Here is a 19628-nt window from a genome sequence, read left to right as displayed (position 1 = left end):
ATGGCATATGCTTGTATACTAATTTACAGTGAAAGTAGAAGCAGCAGGACAACACAGGTACATGTTTATTGCACATACATCTATGAAAACACAGTTTCTAGCATTGGATGTTCATTCAATGTTAACATTATTACTTTTAAACTTCACTTTCTATAAAAAAAATCAATAAAGTACATTTCTTTAGAAATAATTCCATTCTTCCCCAAACTATATCTTGGCGTATTCAGGAGATACAGATGGTCTGCACAGGCTGATCAGGGCCAACCGTTCTGTCCAGACTGGAATTGTGTTACTATCAGATATCCTGTAACAAACAAGAGCTATGATTGTGAAACACAATGCCCCCTACTGCGCTTTGAAGCCATATATTTCACATTTTACCTTGAAGGATGACCTTGACCTTTCACCACTCAAAATGTGCTGCTCCATGAGATACACATCCATGCCAAATAACAAGTTTCTATCTTCAATATTGCATAAGTTATTAGCAAGGTTAAAGTTTTGGGACGCACACAATGACAGACAGGCCAAAAACAACATACCCCCTATCATTTTCGATCCAGGGGCATACAAATTCCATAAATATGGATTGTGTCATTCCTGATTAGCCAAGGTGCACTGCACAGGATTGTCTGGTACAATGCATAACGCACATGCATTACACTCCGTTTTCCCCAAGCAAGGCTCAATTGCAATATGTTAAGTAAACAAAGTGACATTTAAATTTGATGACCACAAACAATTACTGTTCCCTAAAAACTTTATGTAATATTTAACATTTGTTTATTAAGCCCTGTTTTCTTTGAGAGTGGCTCATTTAGTTTTATTGATTACCAGTTAAATTATTTTTCATAGTGTATAATTACACTGAATGATTCTGGTTACAACTTTAAAGTGAACATGGTCTACTTACACTTGCCATTTGACATGTGAACATTGAAATACAATAACTTCATATTATATGATAGAAATTCCAGATTTTTCTTCATGCACTAACAAGCAGTGTCGTTTTCTTTGTGGAATCAGCACTCATATATATGCAGAAAGAAGTCTAATACTGATGTCATACATGGCAGAAACATTTAATGTGCATTACTTAATGACATCTGTTGTATCATAAGTGACTCTCTTCTTGCAAACTCACATTGAAAAAGATGGGTAGATATAATTAAAAATTCAAGTATTTCTTGTGGCTACATTAACATTGATTGGACTCTACAGCCTTATATACTCACTGATGGTGATCTATAAACAAATATTTATTTAAAATACAATTGACAAAAACACTTGTCTACATAACTGCAGTAACTTCATTTCCAATGTTTTTTACAGTCTCTTAAAGGTAGAAGATGTGTTATTAAACTCATTATACATCTCCATCTCATCCTTTCTCGCTCTCTGTTTCTTCCATATCTACAAATCGTTCTTGCACAGTTTTGATTTTCTCGTATTCAAACTCCGCTCCTACGGCACAAGAGAGCATCTGTTGCATGTTTCGATCCTCCAGGTCCCCAAACACGTAACAATTTGCCTTGTCCACCGCCTTCATGACCCTCAGCATACTTTCTTTGTCCTTAACAAACAGAGATTGCATGCTTGTATTGAATGAATTATCATGAAGGTATTCAAAATCATGAGGACGTCGATACATTTTGTTGATTTTGGTGTCAAATTTACTTTCATAACATGAATAAAATAAAATTAGGTATTATTTAAAAACAATGTGATTTAATAGAATATTATTTTAATTATATAATACGGTAAACTGCTTGACCCCTACTTTTTCACATTTGAAAGCACTTTGGCCATAAACGAAGCTCATCTTCATCAGTGTGACAAGATACACTCAATTTTCAAGTAAATACTTCTTATCTACATAAAACCTACATTCTTACATATTCAGTAACCTGGTGTTCTATGATGTTTAATTGATTTTACATTTTAACAATTCGAGGAAATTTTTGGAACTTTTCTTTATATCAATATACATGTATAACAAGACTATTGCCAAGCAATAAAAGTCCCCTACCGGCTCCACCATTGTCAGAAATTCCACCATTGTCAGAATATTTTTTTTATTTGTTGCCATAGCAACCAGAATTTTTGACGTAGGAACAAAATAAATGACGTGCATAATGTCCATATTGCCATCTATCCATGTTCCAAGTTTCATGAAAAAATATTAAGAACTTTTAAAGTTATCGCAGGATCCAGAAAAACACCATTTTCAGCAGTATTTCTAGTCTATTTGTTGCCATAGCAACCATAATTTTAGACGAAGGAACAAAATGAAATGACGTGCATAATGTCCATATTGCCATCTATCCATGTTCCAAGTTTCATGAAAAAATATTAAGAACTTTTAAAGTTATCGCAGGATCCAGAAAACCACCATTTTCAGCATTATTTGTAGCTTATTTGTTGCCATAGCAACCAGAATTTTTGACGTAGGAACAAAATTAAATTACGTGCATAATGTCCATATTGCCATCTATCCATATTTTAAGTTTCATGAAAAAATATTAAGAACTTTTAAAGTTATCGCAGGATCCAGAAAAAACACCATTTTCAGCAGTATTTCTAGTCTATTTGTTGCCAAAGCAACCAGAAATTTTGACGTACGAACAAAATGAAATGACGTGCATAATGTCCATATTGCCATCTATCCATGTTTCAAGTTTCATGAAAAAATATTCAAAACTTTTAAAGTTATCGCAGGATCCAGAAAAAAAACATTTTCAGCAGTATTACTAGTCTATTTGTTGCCATAGCAACCACAATTTTTGACGTAGGAACAAAATGAAATGACGTGCATAATGTCCATATTGCCATCTTTCCATATTTCAAGTTTCATGAAAAAATATTAAGAACTTTTAGAGTTATTGCTGGATCCAGAAAAAAACACCATTTTCAGCAGTATTTCTAGTCTATTTGTTGCCATAGCAACCACAATTTATGACGTAGGAACAAAATTAAATGACGTGCATTATGTCCATATTGCCATCTATCCATGTTTCAAGTTTCATGAAAAAATATTAAGAACTTTTAAAGTTATCGCAGGATCCAGAAAAAACACCATTTTGAGCAGTATTTCTAGTCTATTTGTTGCCATAGCAACCACAATTTTTGACGTAGGAACAAAATGAAATGACCTGCATAATGTCCATATTGCCATCTATCCATATTCTAAGTTTCATGAAAAAATATTTAGAACTTTTTAAGTTATCGCAGGATCCAGAAAAGAGTGACGAACTGACAGATACAAAACCATAAGTCCCCTCTGGTGAAACCGGTAGGGGACTATTAAGCAAACTTAAACTTTAAGTAAAAAAACATTTTGCTCATTTTTCATCCTCTCAATGTATGCCTTTTCACCGCTTCACACAGTACATAGAGCTCAGTGTGTTACAGTATAATACTTCTTAAGTTTGATGATAAATTTATCCCTTGATTCACATGAACCATTCAGGATAACTCAGACGACAGAGCAAGTTTTTTTACAGTTCTTGAATATTCACTGAATTAAACAGGTTAAATGACAGAATGCTAATTGATACACATATAAATAGCCGTAACTGTAAATACTGATCTTGGAATGACCCAGATTGAAACTTCGCCTAGACATTGTCCAGATAAATTATCATCAAGATTGGATACAAAATATAGCCTCTAGAGTGATAACAAGCTTACAATGTCATGTAAACTTGACAACATATGACCAACCACTCATGATGATGGACAGCAGAGTTACCACAAAAGCTCATCATGGGCAAAAGAATTCTGTAGCAATACCATTCTGTTCTCCATCCATCCATTCATCCATCCATCCATTCATCCATCAATCTCTGATCTGTCTGTCTGTCTGTCTGCCTTCCTTTGATCTGTCTGCCATTACATATGCCTATACAGTTGTATCAAAGGATTCCATACAGGAAGATCAATACTTAGGTTTAAAGGGACTGTCAACCGCGAATGACAATTTTTTTTTTTTAAATACCGTATTTTTTTGTGCAATTTTTAGTTTATATTGATTAAAATATCACGACTGGTATATAAAATTACTTGAAAAAAGTTCATATTTTCAGTATATTTGGTAATAAAATTTTGCGATATGAAATCGAAAGTACATCCCGAATATAGGTGACATTACGATAGACACACTATAAATAACGCAAGTAGATTGATAATTTTATATGTAAAATAAATACATTTTACTTCCCATGCACAATTTGCATTCCTGGGTTCTACTTGCGTTATTCATAGTTAACTCATAGTTACCTGGTAGACATACCCAGTAAAATATATTACCGAATATACTGAAAACATGAAAACATAACAACTTTTAAGTAATGTAATATACCAGTCGTGATATTTTAATCATTATAAACTAATAATTGTAAAAAAAAATACGGTATTTTAAAACTTTTATTTTTCATCAATGGCGGTTGACAGTCCCTTTAATCATGAAACTGAAACACTTGTGACTTGAAAGGCAAGCATGGAGCAGTTGTACCTGCCTCTAGTTTCCAGACCACAATCCACAGTCAGAGCTCCAGATAAGGGTCGTATTTTCGTAATTACGAATTATTTTCAAGTCCGTTACGTATTTATTTTAAAATCTTGTCGTACCATTAAGAATTACAAAATCAAGTAACGAATATTATTGTTAAATCGGTTCATATCGATTTTTATTGAGTTCTTTTCGCGTTTTAAAGATCTTTGCGGTGCTTATATAGAATGGTTATCGGATTTGTTTAACAAAGCGCATTTTTCCAATACAAGCGGCGTTTACAGTCTATCTGTCAAAAAACAATGGCGGCGCCCAGAGCGTCCTAAAAAGACTGCAAAGCGTCCAAAAACACGCTTTTAACATATTGTACGCAAAGTGAGCCGAAGTTAAATGTTTAGAAAGACATTATAGAAAAGATCTTATACGATGTTGTATGTTCAGTTGCCGACACAGTCGGAAAAGCTAAACAAAAACGCGACACGACGGGTCCAAACTTAAACACACAAAAAAACATTGAACGAGTGGAAGGGACAAGTCCCGTGGCTAATCGTTGAAAAGATTCAAGGGGAGACCCGTTTTAAATGTGAAATATGTAAAAATTCATGCATGCAATCTAAACACAGTTTGGGCATATGAAGGTATTGGGAAAATAAAATTGTATAATACTGAAAAGACACTGTTGAACTCGTATAAATAAAGTTGCTAGTATGTTTATTTTGATGTTTTTTGCATGAAAATAACCATCATTATTTATTTTTAGGTCATTTAGAAAAAATTAGAATAATTTTCCAAAACTTAGTAGTAACGTTAAGAATAACATTTCAGAGTTAAGAATTATTTTTGAAAATCTGGTAGTAATTTAAGAATTTCACAAAACCTTATCTGGAGCTCTGCACAGTTTCACAATCATCTCTCCAACTGTACTACTGACCTCCACAAACAATGGCACAAAGGAGACCAGACTTTGTGCAAACTTAAACTTTAAGTAAAAAAACATTTTGCTCATTTTTCATCCTTTCAATGTATGCCTTTTCACCGCTTCACACAGTACATAGAGCTCACTGTGCTACAGTATAATACTTCTTAAGTTTGATAAATTTATCCCTTGATTCACATGAACCATTCAGGATAACTCAGACGACAGAGCAAGTTTTTTTTACAGTTCTTGAATATTCACTGAATTAAACAGGTTAAATGACAGAATGCTAATTGATACACATATAAATAGCCGTAACTGTAAATACTGATCTTGGAATGACCCAGATTGAAACTTGGCCTAGACATTGTCAAGATAAATTATCATCAAGATTGATTACAAAATATAACCTCTAGAGTGATAACAAGCTTACATGTAAACTTGACAACATACGACCAACCACTCATGATGATGGACAGCAGAGTTACCACAAAAGCTCATCATGGGCAAAAGAATTCTGTAGCAATACCAGTCTGTTTTCCATCCATCCATCCATCCATCCATCCATCCATCCATCCATCCATCCATCCATCCATGCATTCATCCATCAATCTCTGATCTGTCTGTCTGTCTGCCTTCCTTTGATCTGTCTGCCATTACATATGCCTATACAGTTGTATCAAAGGATTCCATACAGGAAGATCAATACTTAGTTTTAAAGGGACTGTCAACCGCAAATGACAAAAAAGAAGTTTTAAAATACCATATTTTTGTGCAATTTTTAGTTTATATTGATTAAAATATCACGACTGGTATATTAAATTACTTGAAAAAAGTTCATATTTTCAGTATATTTGGTAATAAAATTTTGCGACATGAAATCCAAAGTACATCGCGAATAAAGATGACATTACGATAGACACACTATAAATAACGCAAGTAGATTGATCATTTTATATGTAAAATAAATACATTTCACTACCCATGCACAATTTGCATTCCTGGGTTCTACTTGCGTTATTCATAGTTAACTCATAGTTACCTGGTAGACATACCCAGTAAAATATATTACCAAATATACTGAAAATATGAAAACATAACAACTTTTTTCAAGTAATGTAATATACCTGTCTTGATATATTAATCAATATAAACTAATAATTGTAAAAAAAATACTGTATTTTAATACTTTTATTTTTCGTCAATCGCGGTTGACAGTCCCTTTAATCATGAAACTGAAACACTAGTGACTTGAAAGGCAAGCATGGAGCACTTGTACCTGCCTCTATTTTCCAGACCACAATCAACAGTTTCACAATCATCTCTCCAACTGTACTACTGACCTCCACAAACAATGGCACAAAGGAGACCAGACTGTAGTCCTGTATGATGTCCACAATGGCGCTGTTAAGCTTCTTATACTTGCTGTCTTCTTCTTCTTCCTAGTAAATAAGAACGGGAAAACTTTGATACAACATAACAATAAACAGATATAATATATTATAATGTAATTGCTTTTAAACAAAATGTTTGATTGGAGGAAAGGCGGTGCATGAATATTCAAGACACGCAAACAAGACTCTTTCCCTTTTTTTATAACATGCTATCTGCTAATGCTACCCACAACGGTATAATACTGCCTTCTAAGAACAAAAGGGGGCATAACCATGCTTAAAGGATAGTCAGTGTTATAGGTTTTAGTAGGTAAATGGTCATAAAGACAATGAACACATATGCACTGTTTTATTTCAATATCTGTAGAAAATATAAATATTGAGTGTTTGCACACATACATGTACACATCAAACTGAATTGTTTGAGTACAAAAAGGGGCATAATTCTGCTAAATTGCAAGGCAGAGTTGTGGAATTTAGCTCATAGATCTTGCATTAGACCAAAACACATGTGTATAGTTTTCATTGAATATCTATAGGAGAAAAAGTGATATGAGAACGTTGCACATTCACCTTAATCAAATTTTTAAGTACAAAATGTGAGCATAATTCTGCTAAATTGCCAGTCAGAATTATGGAACGTGTTTAGTCACCTCACACAATGACCCTTAACACATATACAAAAGTTTCAATTGAATATCTGTAGTACACACAACAAAATTGAGATGTTGTGAGTTACCCTAACCAGAGCACCACAAGGCTGCCAAAGCTGCTAATGCAAACATTTGAGTGAACAGCATAGTTGGAGCCAAAAAACAGACAAAGGGACATAATTCTCTAAAAAGTTATTTCAGACCAGATTATTTTCTTTAAAATCATCTGCACATTAAGGCATTCAACTGCAAAAGTTTTAGCCAGAAAAGAGAAGTTAAAAGCACACAATTTTGGGGCTATATATTCTTTAGTAAAAAAGAGACAAAGGGTCATTATTCTGCCAAAACTCGTTGCAGCCTAAATTCTTTTTTAAAGATCATCTTAACACTTTGGTCATTCAGCCTTATAAGTTTGAGTTATATCCACCCAGGAGTTAAAGGAGTCTGAGACATACAATACAGACAAATGAATGGACTAATGCAATGCTAAATTCCTCCCACTATGTTACGATATAAAAATCAATTCATCACAAAACAATCCAACATTTTTAAAATGTATATTTAATGTGGACAGTGATTTACAAACCATATTAATACGGGTGTTATATGTTTTACCTTGAGCTCATCAAGAATATAGGAAAGATCCAAAACATCAGTGTAGAAATCCAGATTGAAGGCCAGCTTGCCATATTTCTGTATGAGATCACATTTAGACAGAACATTTACATGCGGAAGCTCCATCTGCAGCATGGTGGTAAGGGAGGTAAGCAGGACAGATATGAATTTGGACGCATCACTGAAAAAAAGTTCAGATATAAATTCAAAATTATGTTATATAGCTCAATATACACCCCTAACTTAATAAATGCTCCCACACACACTTTTTGGCTAAGAAAAATGACTTTGATAAAATAAAAAGGTTTACAGAGACACTTTTGTTTATTTTATAATTGAATAAATGTAAATTTATATAAGGAAGGCAGTAACTTTTGACCAGTTATACCCCATAACAAAAAACACATAAATATAATACCATGTTTATTCTTGAAGCATGATGTTTTCTACTGCTATGGCAAAGCGTAACCACAGTAACACATTTTGTACAGTATCAGAAACTTCCCCAAATCTATACTCTGATAACTACCACTAAAGATGGAGTTTAAGTATTAAGGAAAGGCACTTAACTTGCTTAGCTTTTATTTCAATTCTATACATTTTTTGAGTGCATTTCTTGATTCAAGTTTTATTTGAAATATATTCCTGCCTGCAGTAATGGGAGTCCACTAAGTGTACAGCTACAAGTCTGATATCCATGGCAACCATCTGGGCCACGATGTTACGCATGGCGTTGTTATGCGTGTACAGCTCAACCTGGCCAGGACAGTCAAACAGCAGGTACTTGCCCTTGACCTTTGCCAGCTCTGACTGTAGCCAGGCCAAGTTACTCTCTAGAAACTCCATGCAATATACCTGTTCAACACAACATATTTAAGTTCACTCTCTGCATATTCTCCAAACTTTACCATTTATACAAAACTAGGAATAATTTTGTCTACATTAGTATTATAATTTAATGTAGTTTAATAAGGACTACTGAGACTGGAAACTTTGCCTTAGTTAATAACGTATGGGTTTCTCTCAGTATATTTACAGATATTGTCAAACGATGATTCTTTTAAAAATGGACATAAAGTATCACTCATTTTGTAAATAAAAGATAATTTAAACCAAACATTCAATAATATGGGGCTGGGTAGTAACCGACTTACATGTAGCAGAGGGCCATCATATGTTACAAACCAAATATTAAAGCAGTCATCCATGTGGTTTAAGAGACCAATGATTTTTTGTTAACTTTAGTCTTTATAAATCATGTGAACAATTGGGCATGGAAAGTTTTGATCCATGGCCATAACTTGAAAAATCTTGGTAGAGGTCTATGTTGATGTTACAATACAAATGTAACACCTCTGAGCCTTGCAGTTTAAGAGAAATTGTTTGTAACAGTTATTTACTATTTAAGTCTATATAAATCATGTGACCCCTATGGTTTGGTCAGTGTAGACCTGCAAAGAGACATGATTTGAACATTCTTAGAAATGGAGCACTAAAAGATGTTACACACCAAATAGAGTATTGTCTTGACTTGATGAACAGTCCAACATCAATTTTTGAAAAGGTTATAATTTAAATGCAAACTGAAAGCTTCCGATAGAAAAAGAAAAAAATGTCTTGATTAATGTAGTCAACATAATAGTGTTATGAACAAACTCATTGTTACTATCCATTGCTAAACTTATTGCAAAGTATCTTTCATTCCACATTTTTCCCTCAATTTTCCAGTCAAACCCAGTATTATACAGGTTTTCATAACTTACTAAGCCTTTTTGCATGGCAATGCTGAAAAAAAAAGTTTTATATCAGCACTGCTCATTATATGTATAAGTTTGATAAGTAAAAAAGAAGTCAGCATTATCCACCCTAATATTATTACCAGTCCACCATTAGGGCCTAGTTTAAGGGTATCCATAGCGTCTGAGATGGTGATCAGGTCGGCTATATTGATGTCTGGTTTGTAGGACATCATGTCATTGGCTGGATCAAGATTTACAACAGCAACCTGAAAGGAATGTGGGTTTCAATCAAGTTGCATTATTTATGTCATAATATGAGCCTTGTTCTGAGAAAACTGGGCTTAATGCATGTGCGTAAAGTGTCATCCCAGATCAGCCTGTGCAGTCCGCACAGGCTAATCAGCGATGACACTTTCCGCTTTCATGAAATCTTTTGTTTAAATTAAGTCTCTTCTTAGCAAAAATCCAATTTAGGCGGAAAGTGTCGTCCCTGATTAGCCTGTGCGGACTGCACAGGCTAATCTGGGGCGACACTTTACGCACATGCATTAAGCCCAGTTTTCTCAGAACAAGACTCATATGATTGTCATAGTCTGTTCGCCCTCTGAAAAATGGGCTACTGCTGTTCAGGAAAACAAAAAATTCTCAAAGAAAGAAACAGCAGTTTCCGACAGGTTTCATATGGTCGCAGTAAGAATAGGATTTTTTCAACTTAGCATGAGTACTTGAAGAGTTATCGTAAAATCCTGATTTTTTTTTATTATTTCCACAAGGAGCAATTTTTTACTTCTTTTTAAAGTACCAGTCAACTGCACATTCCAAATCAACGAAAAATTACACAAATTAATTTGCCTTAATTTTGTTTCAAAATAGCTTCGCTAGCAAGTGAACAGATACATTGTAATATTGAGTAGTTGGGTGTAAACAAAAGCATCTCACTCAATTAAATCAGGTTAAACAAGACTATGTCAAGCAATATAAGTCCCCTACTTGCTCCACCATTGTCAGAAATTCCAACATTTTCAGATTAATAAAATATATTTGTTGCCATAGCAACCATAATTTTTTGACGCAGGAACAAAATGAAATGACGTGCATAATAATGTCCATATTGCCATCTACCGGTATCCATATTTTAAGTTTTGTGAAAAAATATTAAGAACTTTTAAAGTTATCGCAGGATCCAGAAAACCACCATTTTCAGCAGTATTTCTAGTCTATTTGTTGCCAAAGCAACCAGAATTTTAGACGTAGGAACAACATGAAATGACGTGCATAATGTCCATATTGCCATCTATCCATGTTCCAAGTTTTATGAAAAAATATTAAGAAGTTAACGCAGGATCCAGAAAAGTGTGACAGACTCACAGGCGCACAGAGCAAAAACCACAAGTCCCCTCAGGTGAAACGGGTAGGGGACTAATAAAACAGCATGTTTGATCAATCAGGCCATTTCCCTTGCTTATATTTTTCCATAGATTTTGACCTTTTTTTTACTTAAAAGGATCTCATTTCTGTAAATGAAATGAGTTACAATAGTAAGAATTACACACAATTAACAGGGTCATTTGCCTCATAGATAACTGCCGTGTTCATGAATACCTGCCTTTCAAGATTATGGCTTTGAATAAAACTATAACTGTGTATGACTGCCCCAGAAACTCAACAGCCAGTCTCTCATTTATTGAAAAATCCCATGACTATATGAAGAGTGTGAGTGTCGGTCCCTTATCAGTGTTTCTTTTACAAATAGGGGAATGGTGGCGGGGCCTTCCAAATGGGGAAAAATGCACCTTTTTTTAGGAAAAGGGGAACATTAAAAATTCACTCTTTTATATATAATGTTATTTATTATATGAATACACATGTATGTATGAATGTAATATTCACAGCTGAATGTCTCTGTCCTTTTTCTTAAATATATATCAATTATTTGTTCAACATTAGTTTCAGACAGTTCAGCTGTCATGCACAGTCTCAGTTTTCCTGACCAATTTGAGTCTAACTGGGAATTTTTTTAATGGATAGAATGGCAAATTTGAGCATTTTTTATCAATAAAATGGACCAAATTGGAATGCTTTTATCGAAAAATATTGGAACAATATAGATACATCAGGCTTTTTCCTGGCCTGGTCCACTTATTTGGGTAAAACTAATTTAATACGGGCAAAAGCCCGTGAAGCGGGCGTTGACCGTTCATACATATGGAAATTTAGACATAAAATTACATAAGAATACCACATAGGGATGCGTCTCAAAAAAATTTGCCACGCTACATATATTTTCGCGATGCTATTTATGACGTTGAACAAACCAAAAACACTTTGACATATTCTAAATCACATGTAAATACATACCTCGGGAAAAATTATATCAATGACATCATAATTGTGTAGCGAATTGCACTAAATATTCTCGCATTATTTGTTTTTCTTTGAAACCTTTCCAGAATTAAGTCATTACTCAGATATCTCCCCTGAATACTCATCTTCAGTGGGTATAAGCTTAAAACTGGTTCACTACATATAGTGACAGTCTTTACCTAACACAATTTACATGAACATAACCCGTCTTAAATATATTGCCGAATCTCAGATTTCTGGCGAATTTATTTGCTTTGATCTTTTTGATATCTTATTGTTATAATTATCCTGACAAATCACAAACTATTGTTAAAAAATTATTTGTTTTAAGCATTAAAGTTTGCATCTCTATTCTTCCAGTATTCCGCGGTATTTCAATAACGAATCCCTACTGTTTGTCAGAATTCATGACGCATTTTCCATTCGCTCTCAGAAAGAAGTTTTACGTGTGATCATGAGCAATATTCTGGTAAGTTGTCGTTGTTATCCATCAGAAACAAATTTATTCACAAAATTTAAAGATATTCAGATGTTACTTTTTAGACTTTTAGCTTTAATTTTTAACGTATAAACAACTCGTCTGCTCGCACTTTACCGATATCCCGAAAGGTTACAAATCACTATAATAAGTTTAGGCCTCAAACCACAAAATCCGATACCGTTGGATTTTCATACCACAATCTTACGTAAAAAATCTTCCAGATTCGAAATCAACAAAAAAACAAGACATTTATAAATTGTCTGCATTATTGATCAAATTTTAAGATATTTGTTGGTTTTCCGTTTAAAGCATAGTTGCGGTTACGCAACTATGCTTATGTTAGAGCTACATTTCGAAAACCGACATGGAACGGTTGACCATTATGAAGCCTTACCTGATCAAAAATCAGACGAAATATCTATTTAATATAGTATATGGTAATTCTAACATTTTTTTTATTTAGAAACGTTTTTCTAACGTTTTCTTCAAAGAATATTGCTGACAACGTTTTTAGTGAATTTTTCTAAGACCGTTTTACGTGAAAAAACCTTCTAAGAAACTAAAACAAATTTCCTTCGTAAAAAAATTCTGTTCTGGTGATAGTGATCTCACACCTCCTTTCTATTTCCTTTGTTTACTGTTCTGGGAGAGGTCAAATTCATTAGGCCCTGGTTTAAGGATATGTAGAATTTCATTGGTTAATTATAAATAAAAATTAACATATTCTCAATAGGAAGTGGGGCATAAAGCACTTTCGTTCTTTGTAAATGTGTAAAAAAAAATAGTGGAGTACGATGAATGTTTTCTGATTTATGTCATGGATTCTGACCTGCCTTTCTATGGATTTAATGAAGTAAAGTTTGAAAGTAACAGAGATGTGTTAATTGAAATTAAAATGATTTACTTTGAGCCAGAAATTAACGTTACGAGTAGAGCTAACGGTTTAAATGTTGCATCGAATTTAATGGATTCGCGCAAATTCTGGACGAGTGTTGTGTCTGTAAAATATTAAATGGAATGCCGTAAATGTATCAAGTCGGAAAAGAAAACGGATGGTTGCATAATGGTATGCGTGAAATTATGTAATTCTACCTATTTATTTTCATAGTTATGTCATTTTGTAACCATTCACATTCGTCACAATTTGGAATTCCCGTTTCTAAAAATAGAACATTTTGGTAGCATGAACCAACAAGGGAGGCGACTCGTGATGTCAGAAATTGTTAAGGTTACAATAAACTAAATAATCGAGTCATGAATAATCGAGTCATGATGGTCTGTACTCTCTAAACAAATCATCATATTTTCCTCAATGCATGTTTTACACTTTAGACTGTTGTTCTGGTTTTATCGTTTGGAGATATTGATAGGGTAAGCATAGGTGTTCACTATTAAATACCTGAAAAATGATAAAATTAGAGATTAAAGTAAAAAATGGTACTGCAAAAGGTTACAATCCACTAGAAAACGGCCAAAAAAAGAAGGTGCAAAAACAGTCGATTTTGATTTGAGTCGAATTCTTTTTTGGTTTAAACATGACATATCTTTTTAATTGCTTAAATCGATTCAGCTTAGAATGCCCGTCAAGAAAAGGTAAGGTTATGGGGGTCTCTATGCGCAAAATGTTGTATTTATTTTCGCTCAAATTTGTCGCTTTTACATTGAAACATATAAGGAAACTTTTTAGTATATTTTGACCTAAACATTTACTTCAGCAGCAACTTCCCTGTATTTTGCAACTATGCTTTCAACGCCATCGGCGCTCTCGTTAGAAGCTGTCCTGCAAAGGCAAGAGCTGGGCATCACACAAGCCATTCTATCCAGCAAAACTGACAGTTTTGGTTTACAGAAATCAACAAAGGAGGGATTCCTGAACTATCAAAATTTCCAAGCTATACACACAGTTATTATCTGTGGTGATCTTTATTGGATCTGTTGGTTAACTTGGATGGAACATGTGTGAACTTTTATAGAACTTTGAAAAGTCTGTATCTGTCTATCTATAAACAAAAATCACCTATAGTATAATAAGATTAGATGTGAAAACAATGTCAAAGGGTTGTTAAATTAACAATTTGAAGGCAATTATGCTGAAAAAAATATGAAAGTTCCCATGCAAATTTAGTCTGTATATCGACAAGTGTCTGCCAATAAATGTCAAACTTGTAATACAAAACTTACCACAAGTATGTAAAGGCACTAAGTACCTGTTGTGATCATTTTTAGTAAGATAGTGTAATTCTATACAGTAGCAAATAGCTTGTTTAGTAAATGCATAATGCAATTAATATGATTTCCTTTCTATTGTGTAATTAATAAATTGGTTGTTACTTGTTAATCCATGATAAATGTTTTATGGCTTTGTTATTTCATATACGTAAATATTCTTGTACTGTAGGTTGATGACAGTGTTTTAGTATTACTTATTTTGTAACTATTATTTTATTTGCAAATAAATGATGTTAAGTGTTTTGTATCTCCACACAATACCACATACCTTTTCTGTGTTATGTGTTATTTGAATGTTAAAATAAAAAAATATGGATGATATCTCATGATGCATTCTAATATTTGCATTCAAATTGTAACTATAGAGCTAAGTGTATGCAGTTTAGACTGTGATTTAAGAATTGCTACAAAATGGCCAGTTTTTTAGTGGCAACAAAATTTAAACTATTCAACAATAGTTTGCGAAAGAAAATTAGAAACCTGCAAGATACCTGTATTTATTAAATATGTTAATTTCGAAACAAGTATGTTGTTATGCTGTTACACATAATTATACATTGATAATAAATAAGAAGACAATTAGCGGTGTTAATGTTTCCCAACAGTAGAAATCATTCTTCTGATGAAGTCAGTGGTATACAGCAGAAAGCTCCAGGTAGTGTGTGTTATTTGACAATCTAAAACTTATTGGATTAAAAAAAATACTGTCAAATTTGTCAATCAAAATTGATTGGACACATCACATGATATTGATTATGTTAAATCAGTGTACTGTATGCTAAATGCAACTGCCTTAGCAAGCTGTCAAGTTGAATTGAGACATTTGATGAAACAAGTTAGCAAATCAGAAGACACCTTACATCTGTTGCTTTTAGAGATATTTGACATTGAACATAATTATTATTATTTATACCAAATGATGCGACTATCGACCGCTAACTCATAGATATTGTGCGTATTTATTGACCTGGCATGGCTGAATTACCCATTTACTTATGCAAGTTATGGTTATCACAAAATACGACCAACGGGGAGGTTATTATACATTATTTATCCTGTTAATGTTTGGTAACTGTTTGGTTACCGTTGGGAATTTCCTACACAGTAATGCGCTGGACGGCCATGATACTCCGCCCCGCATGATCAATAAATACTCACAATATGCTGAATAATTTTAATTTAAAAAAGGTAACAATTGAATCTTCTTCAAATTTGAATAAAATCTATTTCAATGCATTAAATACTTGAAACTTCTATGGTTTTTTTTTTGCCATTCTGACATACATGCCATAATTTTTTAGGTCAAAAGCGGGACATTCCATAAAAAATTGTCGGGACATTTGACCAAAAAGCAGGACACCTAAAACGATCTATCATTCCACCTTTACTATAGTCAGTATAGTACTAACAAAAACTCTTGATACTTTTATTCAAGACATAAAACATCTGATATGAAGCATGAAATCTAAAACATAACAATAACAGTTTTATTAAATAAGACAATAGCAAACAACGAAGATAATATTCATCTGTTTAAGAGTACAAAATCTAGAACATTACGACAACAATACTCATTATATTAATTTCAATGGCAAACATTAACGCAGGGGAGGCTATCCAGTTGACTGAAAGTACGGGTTACAGTACACTATCTACCGAACAGTTACATCAGTTGCACACGGAATGCGCGGCCGTACACATTTCCGTATTTTGTTTTCTTCATAAATATACAGATTAAACTGAATTGTGAATTGTCAGGCGCTGTATTGGGGTAGTGTCAAACTGTCATGAATAACAACACGTTGTTTTTATTACAATAACACAAGACAAGATGGGTAACTCTTTTACTGTTTGTTGCGATGTTTTTTAAGCATGTGTCCATGCGCAGTTTGTTACTTTTCAATTGTCGCGGCTTAATTGGAGTAGGGTCAAACTGTCATGCATAGCACCTCGTTGTTTTTAGCTTAATTGGAGTAGGGTCAAAGTGTCATGCATAGCACCTCGTTGTTTTTATTACAATTACACTAGACAGGATGGGTATCATTTATTGGACTGTTTGTTGCGATTTTGGTATATTGCACATTCGGAATATCCCTCTATATTGGAACTAAACATTGAATGTAAAAGACTCATTTATGACGTAGCGTTAATTTTACAAAACAATTGTTTTTTAAACCGTTTCAAACAAATACAAAATAAACACATTTTCAACATTTATTTTATTATAATAAAACTATCGATAGCAATAAGCGACCACTATCTTGAAGACCACCATAGTGTGAATGCCTGATGAAATCAATAATTAGCCGATAAATCGCTGATAAGGTGTCATAAACAACACTGGTACAAACGATAAGTAGAATCGGATTGTTAATTGGGGGGCAATAAAGGGATTAGCGGTGTTAAGTGATAGCGAAACAGAGCTTGAATAGCGAATTTTATTGGGAACCTATACACCTTACATCGTTTTTTACGAATGTCGGGACAAATCGTCTCATGGCGGGACGGCGGGACAAAGGGCCCAAAAGCGGGAATGTCCCGCCGAGATCGGGATGTATGGCATGTATGCATTCTGATACTTAAAAAGCTTTTGCCTGTAAATTAGGTAACACCTATAATCATATTATGAGTTTATAATAATTCAAAATCATACTCATTATAGTTATATACTTTGTTAGTTGTTTATGAAATAAATTTGAGATATATTTATCATAAGACAATTCTTTTTTAACTTCTGGAGGGGATTTTTTCTACAAAATTGGGGAAAAATGATAACCCTTTCTAGAGGGGATAGGGGCCGAATATCGACCCCAAAATTGCTATAAAAAAACACTGCTTATGTCAATATGAGCACTGACACTGAGCATATCTTAAAAAATGCATGTGAAATATTACTTGAATGGGACTGGGAAAATTAAGTACCAAAGGAATTAAACAGCAAAATTCCCAATAAGAAGATTTCATGAAGCAAATTTTCCCAGCTTCAGGGGTTTTAGCACCTGTATTTTTCCCAATTGCGAAAAAAACGCTGGTAACCATTGCAATAACAAACTTTGTCTGGTAGCTTAAGGAATGTCCGAACTCTACATGGCCTACTCCACTCCAAAGTTTATGTAAATATGTAAAATTTTCTATGTGCACATTGAAGCAAATGAATGCAAAGCATAACCAGTGTTTTTCCTTGTGAATTCGGGATGGGTGTTCATCTCCCATCCAGCCCTATAAGTTGAACAGAAGTAAATAATAATATTGAAAAAACAACAACACAAATTTCCAATATTATTTCAAAACACTTCAATTTTTCCAAATCCAAAGGGACCTAGCCCCATTCACAAAATTGTGATTTTTTTAAAGTGCAAAATTTGATAGAAAAATTTACCTCACGTCCAAACCCTGACAGGAACTGTACCATGCCAGCACAGTAGGTGGTTTTCCCTGAACCAGGGGGTCCTATTACAAGCTGACCAAACATCTCCAAGTGCTATTGAGTATTATCGGATTTTCTTAAGTTATCAACATAACAATTTGAAAAAAATCAAACTTGTTAGATGTTGTACCAGCTCGCGAAAACATGTAATAGACGTAAAAGGTTCCCTAAGACGAATATTCATTAACAATAATACATGTTTAAACGTTAAGAATGAAAATAGTTAGTCTTTAATAAAGTGCACTGTGAATGACATCGTCCGATGTCCATATGAATACATATACATTGTTTTCTTTTTAGTCATCATTGTTGTTTTCGTATCGTTAGTTGTTGTTGTTGTATAGGTTACAAGTGACATTTAAAATAAACGGTTAGAGTAAACTAATTCTGGCAAATTAGCTGCTTAAATAATTACGCTCGATTGGTCATTGTCGGCTCCGGTACTACTAAAAGGTACCCCGGGTACTCTTAATTATACTTAAATGTACCCCGGGTACGATAAATATACTAAAACGTACCCGGGAATTCTAAACTCTAAATTGGTCGTTGTCGGCTATGTTTGTCAAATGCATTATGGACATAGTTATGTCAATATTTTGCAAAATGACGTCTTCTTCTTCTTCCGGTAAAGGTCAGGAGTCTTGATAGACTGTACGGTTGACCTAACTGAGGGACGAAACAGCCACTGGGTCTCTACCAATTTAAAATCAAAACGACTATATGGGCATTAAAACTATGTACAGGCTTTGGCTGGTTACGCTGTCCTAGAGGGTGAGGCTCTGAACTGGGCCAGAGCAGTCTTAAACCATTCTAGGCAGGTGAAGTCAGTTACAAGGATCGGCAGCTGGTTCCGCTGGCTTATAGTTCTGGGATATAACGAGTTTTTGTAGACAGTATATTGTGGGGTTGCCTTTTTCAATCTTGATTTCCAGGCCTCTAGTTCTTGTGTCGCTCCGTGATAGGATCGGTCCGGGATCTACATCTACAAGGTGGTGTTGTATCTCGTAAAGGAGGGTCAGACGAAGGTCCTGTCTCTTCTCCTGTAGTGGACGCCATCCAAGATCCTTGAGCATATTTGTCTCTGGCCTGGTAAGGGTCCAATGCAGCTACTGCATAGTTGAGGGTTGGTAAAACAAGGAGTGGTAAGTTCGTTCTCAAGCTTTTTTGGTGCAGTAGTACAGGTTCCTCCCCAGGAATCTGAGTGTTTTTGAAGCTTTGCTGCAGTGTTGTCGGCATGTTGTTTCCATGAGAGGTCTTCAGTAAGTGTCACTTCCAGGTACTTAGCACTGTCAACGTCCTC

At 34.1% G+C, this 19628-nt stretch overlaps 1 protein-coding gene across 1 annotated transcript; it reads right to left on the bottom strand.

Annotated features, from left to right (window-relative positions):
- Positions 1 to 53: 53 nt before the first annotated feature.
- On the bottom strand, positions 54 to 18667 carry LOC127877828 (GPN-loop GTPase 2-like). Its single transcript, XM_052424087.1, has 6 exons — positions 18281 to 18667; positions 9968 to 10093; positions 8738 to 8943; positions 8089 to 8269; positions 6770 to 6868; positions 54 to 1573 (listed from the first exon to the last, which is right to left on the bottom strand). Exons 1-6 carry the CDS (start codon positions 18371 to 18373, stop codon positions 1382 to 1384), a joined length of 897 nt encoding a protein of 298 aa, XP_052280047.1. The 5' UTR covers positions 18374 to 18667; the 3' UTR covers positions 54 to 1381.
- Positions 18668 to 19628: the final 961 nt, after the last annotated feature.

Source organism: Dreissena polymorpha, chromosome 4 (genome assembly GCF_020536995.1).
Source record: "Dreissena polymorpha isolate Duluth1 chromosome 4, UMN_Dpol_1.0, whole genome shotgun sequence".
In the NCBI taxonomy this organism is placed as follows: Eukaryota; Metazoa; Mollusca; class Bivalvia; order Myida; family Dreissenidae; genus Dreissena; species Dreissena polymorpha.
This window is presented reverse-complemented; position numbering and strand designations above follow the sequence as displayed.

Coding starts and splice junctions, on each gene's coding strand:
- LOC127877828 (XM_052424087.1), bottom strand. CDS start 18,373: ATGTTTGGTCAGCTTGTAATAGGACCCCCTGGTTCAGGGAAAACCACC. Junction 10,094..18,280: donor TGTCAGGGTTTGGACGTGAG/GTAAATTTTTCT, acceptor CATTCCTTTCAG/GTTGCTGTTGTAAATCTTGA. Junction 8,270..8,737: donor GTGGACTCCCATTACTGCAG/GCAGGAATATAT, acceptor ACTTTTTTTCAG/TGATGCGTCCAAATTCATAT.